The 22,235-nt window shown below is 44.1% G+C and overlaps 1 protein-coding gene and 1 pseudogene across 2 annotated transcripts in view; one reads left to right on the top strand and one right to left on the bottom strand.

Annotated features, from left to right (window-relative positions):
- The window catches only part of CYP4V2 (cytochrome P450 family 4 subfamily V member 2), a 21,796-nt gene extending 7,028 nt beyond the window's left edge, over positions 1 to 14,768 (bottom strand). Inside the window, exons 1-8 of one of the 2 annotated variants that reach the window (XM_008000485.3) lie at positions 13,978 to 14,768; positions 11,276 to 11,388; positions 9,799 to 9,884; positions 8,758 to 8,948; positions 8,286 to 8,355; positions 6,807 to 6,933; positions 4,244 to 4,429; positions 1,331 to 1,433 (exon numbers count right to left, since the gene is read on the bottom strand). In XM_008000485.3, coding sequence (XP_007998676.1) covers positions 1,331 to 1,433; positions 4,244 to 4,429; positions 6,807 to 6,933; positions 8,286 to 8,355; positions 8,758 to 8,948; positions 9,799 to 9,884; positions 11,276 to 11,388; positions 13,978 to 14,191 — 1,090 coding nt within the window. In that variant the 5' untranslated portion in view covers positions 14,192 to 14,768. The other variant, XM_008000487.3, reaches the window with a different exon arrangement.
- LOC140712135 (uncharacterized) lies at positions 14,250 to 22,235 on the top strand (annotated as a pseudogene).

Here is a 22,235-nt window from a genome sequence, read left to right as displayed (position 1 = left end):
CAGACCAGAACCCTTTCCATTTCTGTGCTGTTGTTCATCTGCTTCCTCTCTTTCTAGAACCTTCTCTCTCCAGCTTTATACCTGTAGTTTTCCTTCCCCTCTTCTCGCTATAAAACTGCATCAGATACCACTGGCTGCTCGGCTAACTCAACTTTATTCTTTTTCACCTTGCAGCTATTGGGGGCCATGTGACACGTGATTTTCAAAAAGGATAAAATTGACGGAAGCCCCTTTGTGGCAGGCTGATAATGGGCCCCAAAATATCAGGTCTTAATCCCTGCAATCTGTAAATGTTACCCTATTTGGAAGAAGAGAATTCTTGGCAGATTTGATTAAATTAAAGATCTTACAGTGGGGCAATGATCCAGGTGGGCCCTGAACGCCATCACAAGTATGTCACAAGTATGTTTGTGAGAGAAAGACACACAAGCACACACACATGCACACACACACCACACACGCATGCACGTGTGTGCACACACACACGCAGAGAAAAGAGAAGGCAATGCAGAGACTGGCAGAGATGCCAGCGATGTGGCTGTCAGCCAAGAACACTGGCAGCCACCAGAAGCTGAAGAGGCGAGGAGGAGCTCAGCCCTGCCCACACGGTCATGTGGGCTCAGTGACACCGATCTTTGACTCAGGTGTCCAGAACTGTGAGGGAACAGACGTCGCTGCTGTGAACCTCCTTGTCTATGGATTTGTCACAGCAGCCACAGGACACCAAGACACCTGGCACCCCCACCCCATCTTCCTGCCTTGAAGATGAATGTGATGCTCGGAACACCGATCAAGAGAACAAAAGCCAAGACGGTAGGGATGGCAGGGAGCAAAAGGGCAAGTCTGGGACCCTGGACATCCTACTGGCAGGACTTTTCCTCCGGTTGCTTGCTGTATAATAGAAATGTATCTCCTGGTAGCTTAATTCATCTTTTCTCTCCTTTGTGGTGAGATGCAATCTGTGAAACAGCTTTCCTGTACCCTTCTGGATAGTTTCACCAGCTCCTCATTTCTCCCAAAGAGCACCTTCATTCAAATGCACAGCCCATAACTCAAAGCTTCACGTAGGTGTCTGTTTTGCCTGGGAAGCAGTGAGACCCTTGAGGATGGCAGCACGCATCTGTGCACTGCAGCATCCAGCCCAGTACGGTCACTGTCCAGGCGTCTGTCAGAGGCCTGTGGGTGAATGGACGAGGCCTTGCAAAGGGGATGGTACTGGAAAGGATCCTGCTGGGGAGCCTCCCTGCTCATTACGCTGTGTTTACAACACAGTGACACCTCTGCAGGGGACTTAGTACCACAGTATAACCAGGGAAGGGGCCAGACATACCAAACACGTCATCCAGTTCATGGTCCACTTTTTTCTGGACTTCTGGGTTAGACCCCAACAGGTATAAGGACCAGTTCATTGCAGCTGCAGTTGTGTCGTGGCCCTACAAATGGAGAAAACAGTAGCTTAAAAAGCAGAGTTACACTGCGATGATCGGGAGTGACCAGAAACGTCTTTTGAATTGTCTCCAGATTTGAAGGCTGCACTGTGACTGCAGAACATAAGAAATGAATTCCGTGCAGCACCTTACCTCGGTGATAAACAAGGAAACAGTCCCTGAAAAGCGGAGGCTCATGCCTAGAGATGACAGTTCTGCGCCGCACGGGGGTGCACTGGTGGGACATGCCTGTGCTGTGTTAACAAAGGGGGCGTTGCACGGGCGCTAGGCGAGCTGGGCCTTTGTGAATAGAACGAAGTCTGATTTTCATGAGCCTGCTTGTCAGGTCTGTACTTCTCTGCCTTCCCCCATCTGTCAGGTGGGCCTTGCCTGTTGATGGCGGGCACCGGGGGGGGTAGAGGTGTGGTTCTAAGTCATATCCTCTGCATTAAAAATTGACCAGCCTGTGGAGGAGGCCACAGTATCACACTCACACCGGCTATGCCTCCCTTTCAATGCAAAGAAGAAAAGAATTAGAATGTTAGGGAATATTAGAGTTGGAAGAGAAATCATTAGTCTGGTTCTGGTTGTTTTCGTGAGATTGAGAGGTTCCTGGTAGGAGATGGATGTGTGTGTGCACATGTGTGTACATGTGTGTATGGGGGTGTGTGCATATATGCATGTGTGTACGTGGCTATGTACATGTGCTTGTGTGTGCATTTGTGTTTATGTACACACGAGTATACATGGCTTTGTGCATCTGACTGTGTGCATGTGTATTTATATGTGCATCTATGTATGTGTATGTGTCTATGTGCATGTGTGTATGTAGGTCTGTACGTGTGTTTTTGTATGTGTGATTGTTTGCATAAATGTACATGAATGTGTGCACGTGTGTGGGGTGGTGTGTGCATGTATATGTATGCATGCATGTGTGCATGTGGGTATGTGTGTGCATGCATGTGTATGTGCATGAGTATCTGGGTGTGTGTGTATATTTGTGTGTGTTTGTATACAAGTGTGTGTGCATGTGGATATACACGTTTGTGTATGTGTGTGCATGTATGTGTGTATGTGCATGAGTGTATGTAGGTGTGTGCATGCATTTGTGTTTGTGTGTATATGTGAATGTGTGTTTGTGGGTATATACATGTGTCTGTACATGTGTATGTGCATGAGCATGTGTGTGTGTGTGTAGACGTGTGCATGTGTGTTTGTGCATGGGTGTACATGAGTGTATGCATGTGTGTGTGCACATGTGTGTACATGGGCAAGGTGAAGATGTGAGAAGGTCTCTCCACTTCATCAAATGACACCTGGTATGTGCTGCATACTTCTTATGGGCCAATCACGATTCTCAGGGCACCTTTACAAATCTAATCATCATAACTATTCCATGAGGCTTGTGCTATTAAAATAAGAATATGCAGGCCCAGAACGGCTGGGTGAGGTGCTTGAGGTCATGGTTCCAGCATGTTAGCTGGGATGTGGTCTTAGAGCCCACACGCTTAACACCTGTCTACTTTTCAGCTAATTTAGATGTCCATTTTCTGCTTCAGATTTATTTTCAGTAGAGTTTTCTGCTTTAAAAAGTTTAAAACTGCCAGTGTAGCCCATCTCTCTCTTTACACAGAGGAAAATTGTGAAAGAGCTCTGGAATGATCAGAACTATCTTATTTGGCTAATCAGCACAGAGCCTGAACTGGAACTCGGATCTAAAGACCCTTCACACAGTTTTTTCTACCGTGTCGTGGAGCCTCACACCAGAGTGCACACGCTTGGCACTGCTGCCAGAGGCTGCCGCAGAGCAGCTAACACGTGGGTGGCAGGCAGAGCCATTAAAAACTCAGGTGCCTGGCTGGGCGCGGTGGCTCAGGCCTGTAATCCCAGCACTTTGGGAGGCCGAGGCGGGCGGATCACGAGGTCAGGAGATCGAGACCATCCTGGCTAACACGGTGAAACCCCGTCTCTACTAAAAATACAAAAAACTAGCCGGGCGTGGTGGCGGCGCCTGTAGTCCCAGCTACTCGGGAGGCTGAGGCAGGAGAATGGCGGGAACCCGGGGGGCGGAGCTTGCAGTGAGCTGAGATCGCGCCACTCACTCCAGCCTGGGCGACAGAGCGAGACTCCGTTTCAAAAAAAAAAAAAAAAAAACCAACTCAGGTGCCTTTCACTCTGCTCCATGTGGAGGATATTACTACATGGCTTCTAAACACCACGCTTTATCTATTTTGCAATCCACATAAAGAGAAAGTCTCTCTTTGTAGTAGTTAATATTTAAGCTATCTTTGTAAAAAGCACTTCATATGTATATGTATGAATTTGAGATCAGAGGTCTCTTCAGAATCATGAACTGGCTGATTCTCTGTGGGAGGGCTCTCCCTGTCCTCTTTCGGGAGGGCAGCTCATGGCAGTAGCCAAGCGCTCATCTGCTGGAACCTCAGAAAGGAGGTGGTGAGGAAGGGGACTTGCGGGTCTCGGGGGTTGGCAAGAAGTCTGAAGCCACGTGGAAAACCGAGAGCAACAATCTCTGGCTGCTCTTCTGCTTGGGAAAACTCTGACAAGTCTTAGGTTTTCTTGAGGGAAAACAAATGCATCTACTGCTGTGCCCAGCACTAGTCAAAATCGTTTTCTGAAGAAGGAAGTTCAGTTAATCAGTTTCTTAAATTTTGTAATTTCTAGTTAAAATATAATGAATCTTCCTCAGTTACAGTAAACGACTTTAAAATTTGATTAAGTTTTAAAAAATAATGCTACAGATTCTAACAATAACTGAAATGTGTTTAATGATATCTGAACATAACAATATGCAATACCTCAAACATGAAGGTGTCAACTTCTTCTCGAATATCTTCGTGACTTAGCCTGTTCCCTTCGTCGTCAGTCACACTTAAAAGCAAGTCAAGAAAGGCCCTGCGTTTATTTTTGGAGGGGGCGGAGTCCCTGCCATCACCTTTACGGTCTTCATCCGCGTTCATTTCATTGGCCCGTTCAGCGATGACCTGTACGATTTGAATGATAATCACATGCTTCTGTTTGAACTTGGATGCACGCTGGTAACACGTTTTCTTATAAAATATGCTAGTTTCTTTCATTTATTTTTTCCAAGCCTTTCTATTTCAACATTTCGACAACATAGGCTCTTGTGAAAACACAGTAAAGCCTCATTACTATTTTGGGGATTATTTGGTGAAACTTTTAAAAACAAATGTAATGTCACGCAAATTCCTAATTTTCAAGTGCTATTTTTGCCGTCTTTTCAACACAAGAATAGAATCATAGTCTACTAGATAGTACCCTAGAGATTTGATCGTGCTAATGAGAAAAAGTTTAAGGGGTGGAGTGAATGCAATCATTACACAATACTCTCATTACAGACTTAATTACATGTTGTAGGGGAGAAAAGAAACAGCAAGTAGATTAGTGAATTCACCCTCTATGCTTGCAATTCCTGCTGCCTGAAATGCTTTCCTCAGAGGCCTGCATGGCTGCCCCTTCCCTTCTTCCAGATCTCTGCTCACTGTCACACGATCAGAGAGACCTCCCTCATCCTTGCCACCCCCGTCCCTAGCATTAGGACGCTTCCTAACACTGCTTTATTTTTCTCCATTTCCCTTGCCACCTGACATTATGTGATACTTCTAATATGCTTATTACTATATGTGATATTATACTTATGTTATACTTATTACTTAGCCTCTCTCTCTTCCAACTCAAACTCTGCCATGCCTGTGCATGTCTTTGTTCATTGATATACAGAGTATGGCTTGGCATTTAAAAAATACTCACTAGAGGCCGGGCGCGGTGGCTCAAGCCTGTAATCCCAGCACTTTGGGAGGCCGAGACGGGCGGATCACGAGGTCAGAAGATCGAGACCATCCTGGCTAACACGGTGAAACCCCGTCTCTACTAAAACTACAAAAAAACTAGCCGGGCGAGGTGGCAGGCGCCTGTAGTCCCAGCTACTCAGGAGGCTGAGGCAGGAGAATGGCGTGAACCCGGGAGGCGGAGCTTGCAGTGAGCTGAGATCCGGCCACTGCACTCCAGCCTGGGTGACAGAGCGAGACTCCGTCTCAAAAAAATAAAATAAAATAAAAATAAAAAAAATAAAAAATACTCACTAGATATTTCTTGAATGGATAGAAGAATGAAGGCCCATACACTTAATTTGGTTGTACATTTCAACCTTCTTTTCCTACCAGATAATTGACCAAACCTGCTACTAAGTGGCCTAAATAGATTCTAGGCTCTTTGAGGGCAAAACACCATGTCTTCTTTTATTCTTGGTGGAATTCTTACAGCCCAGGCCTCAGTAGGCAATTCTCAATGTTTATTAAATGAATAATATTGTCCATTCAGTCAGGAATTCATTTAATTATTGCTATTAAATATTAATGCACAAAATTTAAGGAAAAATTTAACTATGAAATATAACCTGCTGGCTATTCTCCTCTAACCAGGTGATCACACTGCACTGTGGCCAGCTCAGCCAACACTGCATTCACGGAGCGTCTACTGATTTATTTATCATTTGCTCTCTTGCGGTAGGGTATATTTCACCACAAGGACATAATTCCAATAGATTTTAACCAAAATTTACAGCAAAGAAAGGACATATTCATTTAGGCTGTTTTTTCAATACACTGAAATGATAATTTGATGTATATTTTCAATTAAATCTTGCTTTTTCAAAACACATTATTAACACAAAGATTGACACCCTATATTCAAAACAACATCACTATCTTCTGGTTATTTTTGAATTGGAAATAAAATACTAATATCTAGTTAATTTTAATGTTTTCCAAGTTAAGATGCTGCTATCAATGCCCCCTGCCTTTGAAAATGACTGCCGAATCCAAACATTTTCCAGAAAACTCCTATACACAGATATTTGTTTCTTTATTCTTTTACACAGCACCCTGTTTGTTAATAAGTGTTCATAGCTCATATCACATGTTGTAATTATGTGTTGATAGATCACCTCTCTTACTACAATAACTTCCTTTCAGGTAGGGATCATATACACATGTCCTACTCATTACTAAATTTCCAACATTTGGCATGGTGTTTGGCACTTAGCGAGCACTTAATTAATATTTGTCGAATACATAATTTAAGTATAAATATGCTAAATAATTTTTTCTATTATTATTCAACTTTTATTTTCTGAGATATACGCTCAATAGTCCTACACTGCGTGTGTTAACAAAACACCGACATCATGGACTCACCAAAAGTTCTGGAAATGGATGGTGGGGATCGTTGCACAACATGGTAAATGCACTTAACACCACCAAACTGTACAGTTCAAATGGTTGTAAGGGAAAATTTTATGTGTTGTCTATTTTACCACAATTTTAAAAGTCAGGGACTTACATTGTTGGTAAAAGTATGTAGGACCTTAAGGCTCTTTTTGTGTTCCCATCCTTCTTTAAACATAAGGTACCAGAGGTCAAGCCAAAGCCACGGCATCTTTATTCTTCGAAATATCATCTCACTCATTCTATAGATGGGAAAAAAATACATCAGCTGTTGTATCAGAAAGGTGTATTTCTTGAGCACTTCTTTGGTACCTAGCCTTGATGAAGGCAATCGTGGAAATGACGATGACTGTCTCAGAGGCTACTAAGAGCTCCATGCTTTATGCTCAACAGTGAAGGTACGGGCTATTATGCATCCCATGAAGCCTCAGAAAATAATGGGTTCTTCAAAGGAATGAAGAATCCATTATAAAACATTCTTACTAGATAGCCATCTGGCCTCTGCTTCTGTTTCTCCAGGGCAAGTTTTCCACTCTGCCTAGGGCCTCTGTACCAAGGGCTGAGATGAAATCAGCCTCCTTTTAAGGTCCATCATTGGTTTGACCACTCCTCTGGAGGGGCAGAAGACAACTGGCTGCCCTCTTCTACAAGCGAGGGCTCTCGAAGTACCCATCTGTTACTTGGCTGTTCTGGCTCCTCCCTTTCATGTCCAGTCATAGAGCAGAAGACCCCCACGTGAGCTCCTGCAGGACCAGCTGAGACACCGGTTCTTCAGAAAGACCTTTGCTGGCCTCTCACTCTGTAGGATACTTTCTGGTTTTCCTCTCCAATATCAATTTGATCTTCTCTTCCTGAGCAATTATTACAATTCATGAATCTCTTTGTCCAATGCCTGACTCCTGTGTTATTCTGTTTTGTGTACTACTATAAAACCAGTCAGTACCCTGTGCAGTGATTGGAAGATCGCAGATGCTTAATAAATGTTGGTTAAAATGAAGTGAAATGAGCAAGAGACTTAAAGGTACTCAGCTCAATGCACTTCTCTGTACTTCCTCAAGTCCTTGCCCTGCCTCTTAACAGGTGAATAATTGCAAGCAATTTTAGAGTCAAATTGACTGTTTCGATGACTAAAACAATACCTACTGGGTGCAGAAAATATGAGAAAGAAGAATAACAACAAAAGGAAAGCACAAGAATGAGAAACACATACACGAGACAATGAGAACCACGGCTAACATTTGGTTATAGTATCTGCTACTTTTCTTTGAATAATTTTTAAATATAACAATTATCATAGTGCAGAAAACTGTTTATATCTTTCTTTTCTCAGCATCACAATGTAAACATCATTACGTACAATATAATGTAATCTCAATGTTAGAGAATAATCATTTTAAATGACTGCATAATCTACATGTGCCATAATTTATATAACCTTTACTCTACTGCTTAACACATACTTACATGATGAGGTTAACTTCTAGTTTAATGGTTAATTTTGAAACCATAAAAAGATACAACACAGAAATTGTTAGCGATAATTTTTAAAGTCCAAATCAATAATTTTTGAAATAACTGAAAGGACTCCATTTACCTATAAACTGCACGGACATACTCGGAATCATCATTGCTTTGAGCACCAATATTCTTCCCCATAGCTGTTTCTATAAAATATGGGTGAGAAGCAACCATTCAATTCATGCACGTTAGTTATCTTGTGTTTATTTTGCAGTGGCAGACACTAAAGACGTACATCCTGCTTTGTCCTTGTATTTTTCAGAATTCTCCTTCCTCCCTTTACCCCCTTCTCTTGTACCGGCCACTTCTACTCCCTGTTCCTGTTCTTCCTTCCCTTTGCCACCCTGGGCATTCGCTCCGTGCCTGCCCCGCTCACAGCCCTGGGCGTGGCTGCTGCTCCTCAGAAGGCTAACATGGCAGGAGAACCACTCTGAAGGGCCCACCACCCTTTCCAGTCCCCCCATTTGCCTTCCCAGTGGAGCGTGATTTCCTATTTGGGCCATTTTCTCTTTTTGCAATAAATGTAGAAACAGATAGATGAGACTCACCACAGATGATATCTAAGGCACAAAGAGTGATGTAAACAAAGCAGTTAAATGCTTCTTGGTTAACATGTTTTTCAAGTTTCTTAACCAATATATTTGCTTGTTCATTCATGATATCTAAGAAATCTTCCAGAATGGTAAAATGGAAAGTGGGTGTTAACATCTTTCTCCTGGAGCGCCATTTGTTTCCAGTACTAGAAATAAAATATGTGGTTACAAAAAACATACATATATAGAGAGAGAGAAAGAGAAAAGTAACATCCAAAACGATTAAAGCATAAATATAGCAAGTCAACAAAATTCTCCTGAAACACCTTCATCTACAGGTTCTCAAATGCTTTTGGCAGAATGACAAAGATATACACATATCTATAAGATATTCATCTGTAGTTACAAAATATGAATATTTTGGACATTGTTCCATAATATTAATGTTTAAAATAGCATTCATAAAATTGAAAAATTTAAGAATTTTTCTCAATTTCTGAGTTCCAAGTTTTTAACAACATTTTTTTTCTCCTGCCATCAATACCTTAGTCCTCAGATGATCCTCACTCTCCATGGTTCTACCTTGATGTCTCTCCTGCTCCACTTCTCCAAAGTCCCTACTAGGCTCCTGCCTTGTCCTTGTGGGGACCTCTCTCTGAGGATGGAACCCTGTTTCTAGATACCAGCTCACTGTACTTCTCTGGGGTTATCTTTTTGATTGGGTTTTCAAGATTTCCCTGCTCCAGACACTCCTTGCTTTACTGTGTCCTCCATCCTGCCCAGTCCCGTCCATCAGGAACTTCTGAGTCTTCCTGAACACTGGCGATAGTCACTATTGAACACCACAGCTGGAGATAACCGTTCACCTCGACTCTTGGCCTCTTGGCGGGCAAAGGCCAGCTGCCAGCTGGACCTTCCTTTCCAGCCTTTCTCCTCCTTTCTGACAGCACAGTCCTGCTACAGAGAAAAGCTACCATGCGTCAGTTCCTGAAGTAACAAGTGGCAGGTAGAAGCAACCATTTCTACAGACAGCTTTACACAGGTACACGGGCATACCTTGTAAGAAGTCCTAGGCCAAGCCATGGCTCTAAAAACTTGTACATAGACGATTTGTCAGTTTGCTTTGAACTAGTTAAAATTACCTTAGGAGGAGAAAAACATATTTTAGAGACATACAGACATCAAACAGCCTTCCTGTAATTACAGGAATACCTGGCTAGAATACAGCTAGTGTTTAGGACATTCGCAACATTTATTTTCTCCGTGGTTCATTTTCAGTCCTGTGCCTCAAAGACTTTCAATTAGAGTTTTGAACATAAAACTAGCCTTCAGTCTTGGGGACTCAATGCATTTGGGAGAAAGAAAGATGACCCAGACGATTCTCTAGTTCCCGCCACAAACCAGGAACCAAGTGGAGTTATTTAATGGGGGGAGGGGGAAAGTGAGGTGGGGAGGAGGCAAATCTGGAGGGTGAGCACATCTGGGGAGATGGAAATCATGGGTGTATTTTCAGGCGATGTTGACTTTGAGACATTCAGGTTGCTGTGGTCTGAAAGCAAATGAGACAGCCAAGATACGGCCTGAGCTGGAGATGCCTGTTTGAGTGTCCCCAGCATAGAGGCAGCAAGGGAAGCCGTGAGTGTGATCGGATCACCAAGAGTCCACATGAAGTGGGAGGAGGGATGGGGTCTAGGGCTGAGCACAGAGTGCTCACCAGGCTTCTTGCTCGAGTTCCCTACTCTGGACAGCTCTCCATCTGCATCCACCACACCAACTTCTATTAACACTAGGCCAACAGTGGCTGAAATCCTGTCTGCCCTTCTCGCTCTCTTCTCTGAGCCAGGATTCTGGAGAAGTATGAGAAACTCCAACATTTTCACCATAATTAGAAAGACGTGTCCTGGCACTACTTCCTAGGAAATTTGGCCTTTAATTTTGGTCAACGGTCTGTTTACCCCATCTTTGTTTCCTCACCCAAATCCTTTTCTCACCATACTACAAGATGATTTCCCCAGACCTTTCAACTACTAAAAGGACTACAGTTTTTTGGAGGACTAATTTCAATAGCATGGGTTTGTAATATTTATCCCATAAATATCAAATTTACCTTGTCTTTTAAATTTGGAATAATAAGTTTATCATTGATATAATATGAGACCTGAGCAACTTGAGGAAAACATATTTTATTAGTCATATATTTTTGAAGTCTTAAAATGGTATCTGGTGGATAACAAGTACTCGCCTTGTGGAATAATTTATTTATGTTTCTAAAAAAATGATATCCTTTCAAAAAAAGAATAAATATAACGGGACCTGATAGCAGTTGTGCACTTATATCTGGAGGGTGTTAATCTCCCAGGATTCAGGCTACATCTGAAAAACATTAAATTGCACCTATATAGTCTAAAATACTTAATGGAATGTTTTTTGCACTGAAATGGTTGAAATGTAAGGATGCATTATATTGATTCTGATGAGATTCTCACACTGTAAGATACACAGTGCAATAATGATCATATTCACATGTACCCACCTCCACATTTTCTGCATTATAAAGGGCCACCATGGGCACCGGCCCGACCCAGAGCTTCAGAAGTGGCATGTGGCGGTATTCCTCTGTGTACTGAATGATCTGCTGAAAAAATTCTGGGGAAAAACATCAAATTTTTAATTCAATCAAGATGAGAATGTTGTGACCAATATTGGACAAACATTTGTTTTCTCATTTTGATAAATATACTAATTCGGTAATGTGTTACTGTTAGAGGAAGCCAGGTAGAGAGCATGTGTGAACTGTCTGTAATATTGCAACTTTTCTGTAAGTCTAAAGTTTTTTTCAAAATAGTATTTGCCACAGCAAATAAACATACATAATGCATGTTAGCTATTAGAGAATAATAATTATTAGGTTTTGATGTCCCAGAATGGGCATTCTTTCTAACGACTGCCGAATATCACAGAGCTAGTAAACGGTGGAACCTGGCTTGCACCGATACTCCAGAACTTCCCCACACACTATGCTACTTCCAAATGTCTGTCAGATGAAGCAGCTGTCAAAAGTGGTATGAAAGGAGCTGGGTCAGATCACCAGTGTCAATCATCCTGAGTCATGCTAACATACTGCCTGCCCTGGTCCGGTCTACCAGAGGGGACAGGGGAGTCTCAATCTGTGATTCTAAGGCAGCAGGGCCCACAGTTGGGAGTAGCTGGGGAAGGCAGACATTGTCATAATGGACTGGAAAATGCTAGATTAGAGTTTAGAGGCCAGTTGGAAGCCAACTGCAATCTTCAAGGTGAAATGGCTGAGGCCAGCGTTTGGACATTAGCCACGAAATGAAAGGCAACACCTCTTGTACACGAAAGACAGGATTCTTGAGAACAACGACTATATCTTAGAATATTCTGGTATCCCCAACTTTGTTGAGGTCAACACTGGGCACAAAGCAGGGCCTCAATAAATGCTTCATTGACAACTAAAGAACTTAGTTGTCAATTCTAACCAACTTCTAACCAACTTCTAGACAGTGATCTAGCAACTTTGCAAGCAATAAATTTAATCCTTAAAGTAACTCTGTAATATAGTCACTTTAACAAGTAAAGGCGGAAAAAACCCTCTAAGTTAAAGAGTTTTAAATAATTTCTCAAACAACTTGGATATACTGTTGGAAATTGAACAGGGTTTTCCTGACACCAAAATCCAGAATTTGTTGGTGGAATAAAAAGTCCTTTTGTAAAAGATAGTATTTGTCATTGTCTTCACTCTGAAAGTGACTGCAAGGAGAATTACTTTAAATAGTCCAGTCAGCTCACAGGTTGTTTTGAAACAGGTCTTATTCACTAGAGATTTTAATTACTGGAATCCCCAAAAGAATATGATGAGACTTAAATATATTATTTCCATGTGTAAGGGATACTCTTACCCCTATATTTTGGTACAATCATTTTTTTAATACTGTAAAGCCTTAGGACAAAAGGGGTGGTTAGCTCTGCTTTTAGAATTAACTGAGATGATTTTTACCAGTGTGATTTTCATATCTGGACTGGATTACTTGTTACATCAGTCATGATGATATTTGGTTGGCAAAGAGTTCGCTTGATTCTTTTCTGTCAAAATATTTTTAATATTCTGGTAAACACTCTTCCATGAGGCCTCATCTTGTGAAGCTGAAATGGCAGCGTTATTTTTGTTAGAGAAAACAAGTGAAAATGAGAAAAAGTCCTTCAAGCTTTGGAGTTAGTTAATGCTCAGCCTGTAAAACAATTACTAACAAATAAACCCAGAGGGAACTGGGTTCTGGTCGGGGCCCATTTTTAAATATGTCATTTTGGGCAAATCTTTTCAGTTCAGGGTACCTCAACTTAACCCCTGATGAAAATGAAGCGCTGAGATCGAGTTCACCCTCCCTGACGGGGGGCTGTAAATACCAGGTACTTTTGAGAGCTTTCCAACTTCAAGTGATTTTTTTCCATCAATAAAATGTTCATCTCTGTTTTAAAACATGATTTTAATTAAAAAATTCACTCTTTAATAAACAAGGAGTTGGAAACCCTCCAAAGAAGTCTGCCGGATGGCCCTGTCGTCAGTTTCTAAACTGTTATTATGTAACCTCCTTTAAGTCACAGTTTTTTAACAGTTATTTGTAACCTCCTTTAAATCACAGTTTCTTAACAGTTATTAGTAACCTCCTTTAAATCACAGTTTCTTAACTGTTACTTGTAACCTCCTTTAGAGGGCTAAAATATGAAGGTCAAGCGGGAACTGAAGCAGCGGGCAAGTCTTGTGATGCTGGGAGGAAGCCTGCAATGAATCTCCAGTCTCTTATTTTCCCAAGTGGGAGCGAGAGGAGGGCGGCTCCAAGCGTTAAGGTGTTGGCCAGTTCACAAGCGCTTTGCGCTCCCAGGGAGCTTCTGTTCCTAAGGCTTCCCAAGCCACGGCGGGAGGAAAGGCAGGGCTTGGAGAGCTGAGCAGCAGGGAGGTGGGAAAAGCCTCAGCGCGGGGTTTGGAAATACCGCATCCTGTGCTACACACAAAGAAAATGCTCACTTTGGGATGAGACACTAGCCGTGTCGGCGGGTGCCAAGGGGCAACGAATAGAACTGGGAGCGCATTCTCCACAGGGTGACAGGCTCCTCTCTCCTGCGGCCAGCGCCACAAGCAGCGGGTTCCTGGCCGATCGGAGGGTGGGGACGGGGCTGCGGACCCCGGTGCGCTTCAGGAGGGGCGCCGGCCCTTACCTCGCCCGTCCCGCTTCATCAGCAGCGCGTGGCCCACCAGTGGGTAGGCGCGGGCCACCGTGGGGATGGGCCGCATCTGCTGCCATTTCCTCACGTAGCTCGCCACCCTCTGCAGCAGGCTCAGGACCAGACTGGCGCCGGCCAGGGACACGGCACTCGCCGCGCCCCACAGCAGCAGCTTCTGCCACACGAGCCCCAGCCAGATGCCCGCCATCGCCCTGGCTGGCGACCGCTGGGTGAGCTCCGGGCGCGTGCGGGCCCGCGGGGACGCGATGAGAGGCTGTGCCGGCCGCGCACCGCCCCCTTCCCCTCACCGGCCTGGCGCGCTCCCCGCTGCGGAGTCGCCGGGTCCCCGGAACGACGTTTCCCGCCTGGGCGGCGGCCAGGGAGGGCGCCACGGGGCTGTTCCTGCGCCCGGCCCGAGCTACGCAGCACCGCGGCCTCCGCGCTCCGCGCCAGCCGAAAGCGAAACACCGGAAAACGGTTTCCGGGCCCCGGGGCGTGGTGATTGCACGAGGCCCGGAGGCTGGGCCGGGAGGAGGCCGGCGACAGACACTTCGGGCCGCCTCGGGATGGGACGTCGGGGGGCGTCGGAACGGTCACCGCGGCAGCCCGGCGCGCCCCAGCGGGGCTGGTCTGCGGGTCCTGCGAGGCCGCTCTGACGTGCGGGGTTCCGCGGGCGGGCAGCCTGCTCTGCGGGGAAAGGAAGGCGCATCCGCCCCCGGCTCGGATCCCAGCTCTGCCGCGCAGCGCTCGCTCCCTGCGCGACCTCCAGGCCCCGGGAGGCGGGGCGCGTCCTGGCTCCGGCGGGGTCACACGGAGCAGCGGGCGCCGGGATCCAGGGTGGCCTCGGGGACGCAACTTTAGGGAAGTCACCTCCCCGTGTGTGTGCGCTGGCCCCCTGGGACACTGGGAGCGAAATGAGGTGGTCGTGAGCCAATTATTTTCCAAAATATGCACCAGGCACCAGACCCAGGAAGCCAGAGCCCCGGAGAGCACGGAGGGGCGGGTGGGGGAGGAATGCGGGGGAGGCTGCTCAGCGGGTGCCGGGAGACCGCAGCCGCGGGGGACTCGCAGAAGAGCCAAGACTAGCCACCCAGCCTGGGAAGGGAGGGAAGGACCGCGAGAGGTCCGATTTCAGCCCGGGGAGACGCGTGTCCCGGCTGCCAGTCTCTCTTCCCGCCAGAGGGCCCCGGTGCTGACCCCAGCCCCTTTTCCACGCTGGATGCTTCTTACAAAGAGGCCCGGCGAGGAGTGTCGCTCTCCAAGAGGCCAGGCCCTTACTAAGCACCAAAGTGCCAGGAAGATGAAATAGAATGTCCTGGATGCCCGCTTTGCTTAATTACTAATTACGTTCGTTTACTCGAAGCCACTGCATAGGTTGCCCACAGCCACCTGCAGCGCCTCTGTAGTGCAGAGAACATGCCTCAGGCTTTTCTCCATCTGAATTTAAGTCATCTGCCTGTGCTGACGTGAAATAGCAAGTGAACAATTTCTATTTGTTGCTATTTCAAATAGAACGGTGGCTCATGCCTGTAATCCCAGCACTTTGGGAGGCCAAGGCGGGCAGATCACAAGGTCAGGAGATCGAGACCATCCTGGCAAACACGGTGAAATTCTGTCTCTACTAAAAATACAACAAATTATCCGGGCGTGGTGGCGGGCACCTGTATTCCCAGCTACTCGGGAGGCTGAGGCAGGAGAATGGTGTGAACCCGGGAGGCGGAGTTTGCAGTGAGCCGAGATCGAGCCACTGCACTCCAGCCTGGGAGCCAGGGCGAGACTCCGTCTCAAACAAACAAACAAACAAAACAAAACAGGTTGCAGAATGGAGTGTGTAAAGTAATGCCTTATTTGAGAGAAAAGGTTTCTTTCTCTACGGCTCCACTAACGTCTGGAAGTAAAAATACTGATCAGCTCTAAGGAGTGGGAATGAAGATGGGGAACTTACGCTTTTTATTTCATTCACGTTTACGTTGTTTAATCACTTTAACACTTTTTTAAAAATAAATATGTTCACTTAGTATCTTTTAAGCATATCTCATGGGCTTTAGTTTCCTCCTCTCTAAAGGGTTGAGGCTGAACTATAATAAGGTTAATTACAGCTATAAAAGTAAGCAATTTGCCTGCATCACACTGGAGATTGCAAAATAGGGGTAGAAAGGAAGGGGAGTAACGGTTGAAAACTGTCTGTTGGGTACTGTGTTCAGTATTCAGCTGAGGGATCAAGAGAAACTCAAACCTCAGCATCAGGCAAATTTAACAAACCTGCACATGTGCCCCTTAATCTAAAATTAGAAAGAAAAAAGGTTTGTCTCTGTCAGTCTCTGCTCACCTCTGTGGACAAAACAAGGCGGGCAACACACAACCCTTGCCCTCCAGAAGCAGAGAAGGGAGATTGCTCTGGGCAGCAGTGAGTCTTGGACTGAGTAGAAATGGTCAGAAATGCTGTAGAGCCAGGAGGGGAAAATGAGCTCAAGGGGCAGTGAGGGCCCCTGCCTGGAGCACAGGGTCCCACACAGTGACAGGTGCAGGATGAGGTGGGTGGGTAGGGTGGAGCCAGCTTAGAGAGACCTGGACTGGCAGGCTTAGACGCTTTTATCTTTTGTTTGTTTGTTTGTTTTGAGACAGAGTCTCGCCTGTGGTCCAGGCTGGAGTGCAGTGGTGCGATCTCAGCTCACTGCAAGTTCTGCCTCCCGGGTTCACGCCATTCTCCTGCCTCAGCCTCCGGAGTAGCTGGGACTACAGGCGCCGCCACTGCACCCGGCTAATTTTTTGTATTTTTTAGTAGAGACCGGGTTTCACCGTGTTAGCCAGGATGGTCTCAATCTCCTGACCTCGTGATCCGCCCGCCTCGGCCTCCCAAAGTGCTGGGATTCCAGGCGTGAGCCAGCCCGCCAGGCCAGACGCTGTATTTTGAAGGCAATCTGTGGGTGAAGGACAAAATAAAAACCTTGTCCCTTTGTTCCCTTAGTCATCTTTCTCATGCCTTGTTACCAGATAGGGCCTTTCTCATACTGCCCGGAATACTGAAATTTCAGACTAAACCAGTCAGGTGGCTGGGAGTGCAAGAAATCCTTGGCAAGACCTTCTTCCCGGAAAGCCTCCTAACAGCAGAGTACACAGTGTCACACCTCAAAATGTCCACCATGAAAGGTACTGGTGGTCAGTGTAGCAGATGATTGCAAGGCCGATGTGAAGGCAATCTACCCACAACATTTATAAGCCTGCGGGCTGTCAGCTTCATGAGCTAATGCAGCTGAGTCGGAAGGCATCTCCTGCCTTGCCCTCCTCAAGATCCATTCTCTATCATGCCCTTCCCACTTGAAAGAGCTATCTTTAGTCAAGGTCTTTCTTTGATACTCTCCCCCTAGAAACCAGTGCTTCTGAAAGTCATGACCAGAATATGTTATAAACAACAGAATGGTTTTATAAATGTTAATACTTTGATTTCCCCAATTTTCTGTCACTCGGAATGATTTTTAATACAAAAAAAATTACACTATAAAGATAAATTCATAGCTCAGTATAGAACTACATTATCTGCAATCTCTACTTACACACATCAAATCATAAAGGGTAGCAGGAAATTGTTGTGAAATTTTGAATCACAAGTACCAGGATCAAATAAAGTATACAACACTCAAAGGTCCAGTTTCATGGACAGACGCCATCACTTCCCTGTAACCACAACCTAGATCATGCAATACAACGTGAAATCATACAGCACGCACTCTTTCACACCTGGCTTCTTAAACTCAACACTGAGTTTAGAGGAATTTGAAAAACAAGTTAGATAACTTATACCAAGAAATATCAAGACTTATAAAATTATTAATTAAAATCATGTAATTGGCACACAAATGGAAAACAGCAATAGATCATATGTATGTGTACAATTACCTGATTTATGACAATCTATATTGACTATTTTGCCATGTGTAATATTTTCCCTTATTTTTCACAGCTGTATATTATTGGAATATAATTTATCATTCATTTTACTGCCAATGGATGTTTCAATTGTTTCCAGTTTACCTATGTTGTGAAGAATTTTGTATGATCACTCTTGTAGATGTCTTTTGATACACATATGTACATATTTCTCCTTCCTGTAATTATGCCCAGGAATGGAATTGTTAGGTCATAAGGCATGCATACATTTAGACTTAGTACTTCTTGCCAGTTTTCCAAATTCGTACCAATTTACACACTCATAAGCAATCTCTGATAGTTCCAGTGGCTCCATATACTTGCCAATGTTCGGTATTGTCTTAGCTGAAGTCTTGTAGTAAAACTGCATTGAGTTTGTTTATTTATTATTTATTTTATTTATTTATTTTTGTGACACAGGATCTCTCTCTCTCACTCAGATTGTAGTGCAGTGGCATGATCTCAGCTCACTGCAGCCTCAACTTCCCAGGCTCAAGCAATCCTCCCGCTTCAGCCCTCGGAGTAGCTGGGACAACAGGAGCACACCGCCACACCAGGCTAATTTTTGTATTTTTAGTAGAGACAGGGTTTCACCATGTTGCCTAGGCTGAGCATTGAAATTTTAGTATGAATTTTCCTAGTGACCTAGGACAGTAGCATCATTTCAAAAGATTATTCGTCATTTCGGAGAGTGCTTATTAAATCATTTTCCCATGTTTAACATTGTAATTGTCTGGATTTTTAGTGATTTGTAGGAATTATAAATAATGAATGAGCAATTATTACATAACAAATTATATATGAATACAAATCCTTTGCCAGCTATGTAGTGCAAGTTTCTTCCTCTCCGTAGTTTGCCTTATGACCCTCTTAATGATGTTGTCATAGTTCATTTTGTGCTCCTATAACCAAATATCACAGACCAGTATGGTTCTGGAGGCTGGGAAGTCCAAGACAGAGGAGCCACATTTGATGAGGGCCTTCTGTTGCATCATCCCATGGCAGAAGGTGAAAAGGCACAACAGTAAATGAGAGAGAGCAAGAAGAAGGGGGCCGAATTCATCATTTAATTAGGAACCCACTCCCACGATAGTAGTATTAACCCATTTGTGAGGGCAGAGCCCTCATGGCCTAATCACCTCTTAATGGTCCCATCTCTCCCCACTGTTGCATTGGGGATTAGTTTCCAACACATGAACTTTGGGGGACACAGTCAAACCATTGCTGATGTATTTGAATGAATAAGAATGTTTTAAAGTGTAATGAAGTCCAATTTATTTATCTTTTTCATTATGGTTAATGTTTTATGCATCTTAGAAAATGTTTGCCTACCACAAGCTAAAACAGATATTCTTATATTAACTTCTAAAAGCTTCATAATCTTCCCTTTCTAATTTAGATCCAAGAACTTGCATCTGTAATGTATTTGTGTATGTATGTGATAGTGGAGTTCAACACCCTTCTAAATAAAAATATGAATATCCAATGGATTCAATACAATTTAATGAAAAGACCATCTTTTAATCAATGCACAGAATGTCACCTTGTCATAAATCAGGGGATTGTACACATGTATATGTTCTGTTCTATTGTTATTTGTCCATTTGTGTGCCAATAACAGGTAATTTCAATCAAAAATTTTATAAGTCTTGTTATTTTTTGGTATAAGTTATTTAACTTGTTTTTCAAATTCATCAAGACTATCTTGCTATTTTGGGCGGGTGCTTTTTATTTCCCTGTAAATTTTAGAATAATACACACACACACACACACACACACACACACACACACTCCCTGATGGTATTTTAATTGTGATTGAATTAAATACAAAAATCAATTTGAAGAGAACTGACATCTTTATGATACCTGCACTGAGTCTTCCAATCCACGAACATGATATATCACTTCATTGATTTGAGTCTTGGTTAATTTCTCCCAGAAATGTTGTTTTCTAGATCTCTTTGAGGAAGTCTTACCTATTACAATGGATAATTTTGTGTGCCGATTTGGTTATGGGGCCAGGTTGTATGGTCAAACACCAATCTGGATGTTGCTGTCAAGGTATTTTTAAGATGTGGTTAACATTTAAATCAGTAGATTTAGGGTAAAGCAGACTGCCCTCCAGAATGTGAGTGGGCCACATCTAACCAGGGAAGGCCTCAAGAACAAAGACTGAGGTTTTGGCCAGGCTCAGTGGCTCACGCCTGTAATTCCAGCACTTTGGGAGGCCAAGGCAGGTGGATCAGTTGAGGTCAGGAGTTCGAGACTAGCCTGACCAACATGGTGAAACTCCGTCTCTACTAAAAATACAAAATTAGCTGAGTGTGGTGGCACATGCCTGTAATCCCAGCTACTTGAGAGGCTGAAGCAGGAGAATCGTTTGAAACCAGGAGGTGGAGGTTGCAGTGAGCCGAGATTGCGCCATTGTACTCCAGTCTGGGCGACAAGAGCAAAACTCTGTCTCAAAAAAGAAAAAAAAAAAAAAAAAAAGACTGAGGTTTTTTGAAGAAGAAAGAATCTGGCCTCAAGATGGCAACACAGAGACCCTACCACAATTTCCAGGCTACTTGCCTTGTCCTGTGGATTTCAGACTCAATACTGAACTCTTACCTGAATTTCCAGCCTTCCAGCTTGCTTTACAAATTTCAGCTTTGCCAGCTCCCTTTTCCCTTGAAAGAAATAACTCGAAAATAGAAGTTCCAAGATGGCTGAATAGGAACAGCTCCAGTCTACAGCTCCCAGCATGAGTGACGCAGAAGACGGGTGATTTCTGCATTTCCAACTGAGCTTTGAGGAGAGTAGTGCTTCTCCCAGCATGGAGTTTGAGATCTGAGAACGGACAGACTGCCTCCTCAAGTGGGTCCCTGACCCCCGAGTAGCCTAACTGGGAGGCACCTCCCAGTAGGGGCCAACTGACACCTCATACAGCTGGGTGCCCCTCTGAGACAAAGCTTCCAGAGGAATGTTCAGGCAGCAACATTTGCCATTCTGCAATATTTGTGGTTTTGCAGGCTCCACTGGTGATACCCAGGCAAACTAAAAGTATAAAGTATAAAGTATGGTCATATAAAGTACAGGCATATAACCTGGATGTAAACAGAGGTTTCATTGATTCTAGGTTCTGCTTCCAGTGTTTTAAGCACTCGTCTGTACTGAGTATGCCCTGACTCCTGGAGTCTAGTCCTTCAAGGTTATCAATTCAAAGTCTGAGACATTTCCCAACATCATTCTTTTTGGCAGTCTAGTGAGCTTGTCACAAATTTTGAGGGTATCCCTTTTTCTTGGTCTCTATGCCCCATTATTAGTCTAAAATATATTGATACAGGGAAAGAAAACAGTAGCAAATATGGGGTTCACCTCAATGTATTATTCCTGTTATCTCCCATTTTGCTTCCTGAAGTTATGCTGCTTTGTGCTGGGGGGTTGGGTGGGTGTGGATGTGGGTGTCCACATGTACCTCCAAAGAGCTGTTTCTTGTCCATTTACAGCTTTTATAGTTGTTCTCAGTAGGTCAGTTTCACATGACCTACTCTTCAATAAACAGTAGTGGAATGCCTCCACGTTTATTTTTAACATCATTTTGATTCTGTGTATTTTTGAAATATTTTGCCCTCTAAGCTAAAACTTTCACCCCCACAGTGTTCTTTTTGTGAACTCTGAAGACATACTTCACAAGGTGTAGCCTTCTCTGAATGTTGCTTCTGAATTATAACTTACTATTCACTCAGCTCTGTCAGCTTTTTCTTTAATTTTCCAGTGGGAATACACCCCACACGTCCTCCAGAGAACACTACAGCTATCTTTCTTTTTGGATCAACATTTTGATACTGAATAATGAAGACATTCATCAAGATGAACCTTACTAGGAAACACATGTGCATGCACACGCATACACACACACACACACACACACACACAAACTACTCTACTTCTCTGTACAGAAAAATTCCCTACAAGACTTGCCCATGACTACTGTCTTCAATTTCTCTCCTTTTCTCCCGAACCCACTGCAAGCAGACTTTCGCCTTGTCCATTCACATAGCAGATCTTGTCAAGGCCACCGGTAACTTCCATGTGGCTAAACCTTTAGTCTGATTCTCAGACCTTATCTTAATTGACTCATCAACAGCATTCAACATACTTAAGCCCCTATGGCTTCCTTGAAACACTTCCCCTGCGCGCGCGCACACACACACACACACACACACACACACACACACACTTTGAGGATGCCATATTCTCCTAACTCTTATTTCCCTTCACCAGTCATTCTTTCTCAGTCTGCTTTGTTGGTTTTCCTTCACATCCCAGGCCTTTAGATGTTA

This window comes from Chlorocebus sabaeus, chromosome 7, assembly GCF_047675955.1.
Source record: "Chlorocebus sabaeus isolate Y175 chromosome 7, mChlSab1.0.hap1, whole genome shotgun sequence".
Classification (NCBI taxonomy): domain Eukaryota; kingdom Metazoa; phylum Chordata; class Mammalia; order Primates; family Cercopithecidae; genus Chlorocebus; species Chlorocebus sabaeus.
The sequence above is the reverse complement of the archived record's forward strand: the minus strand, read 5'-3'. Positions and strand labels throughout refer to the sequence as shown.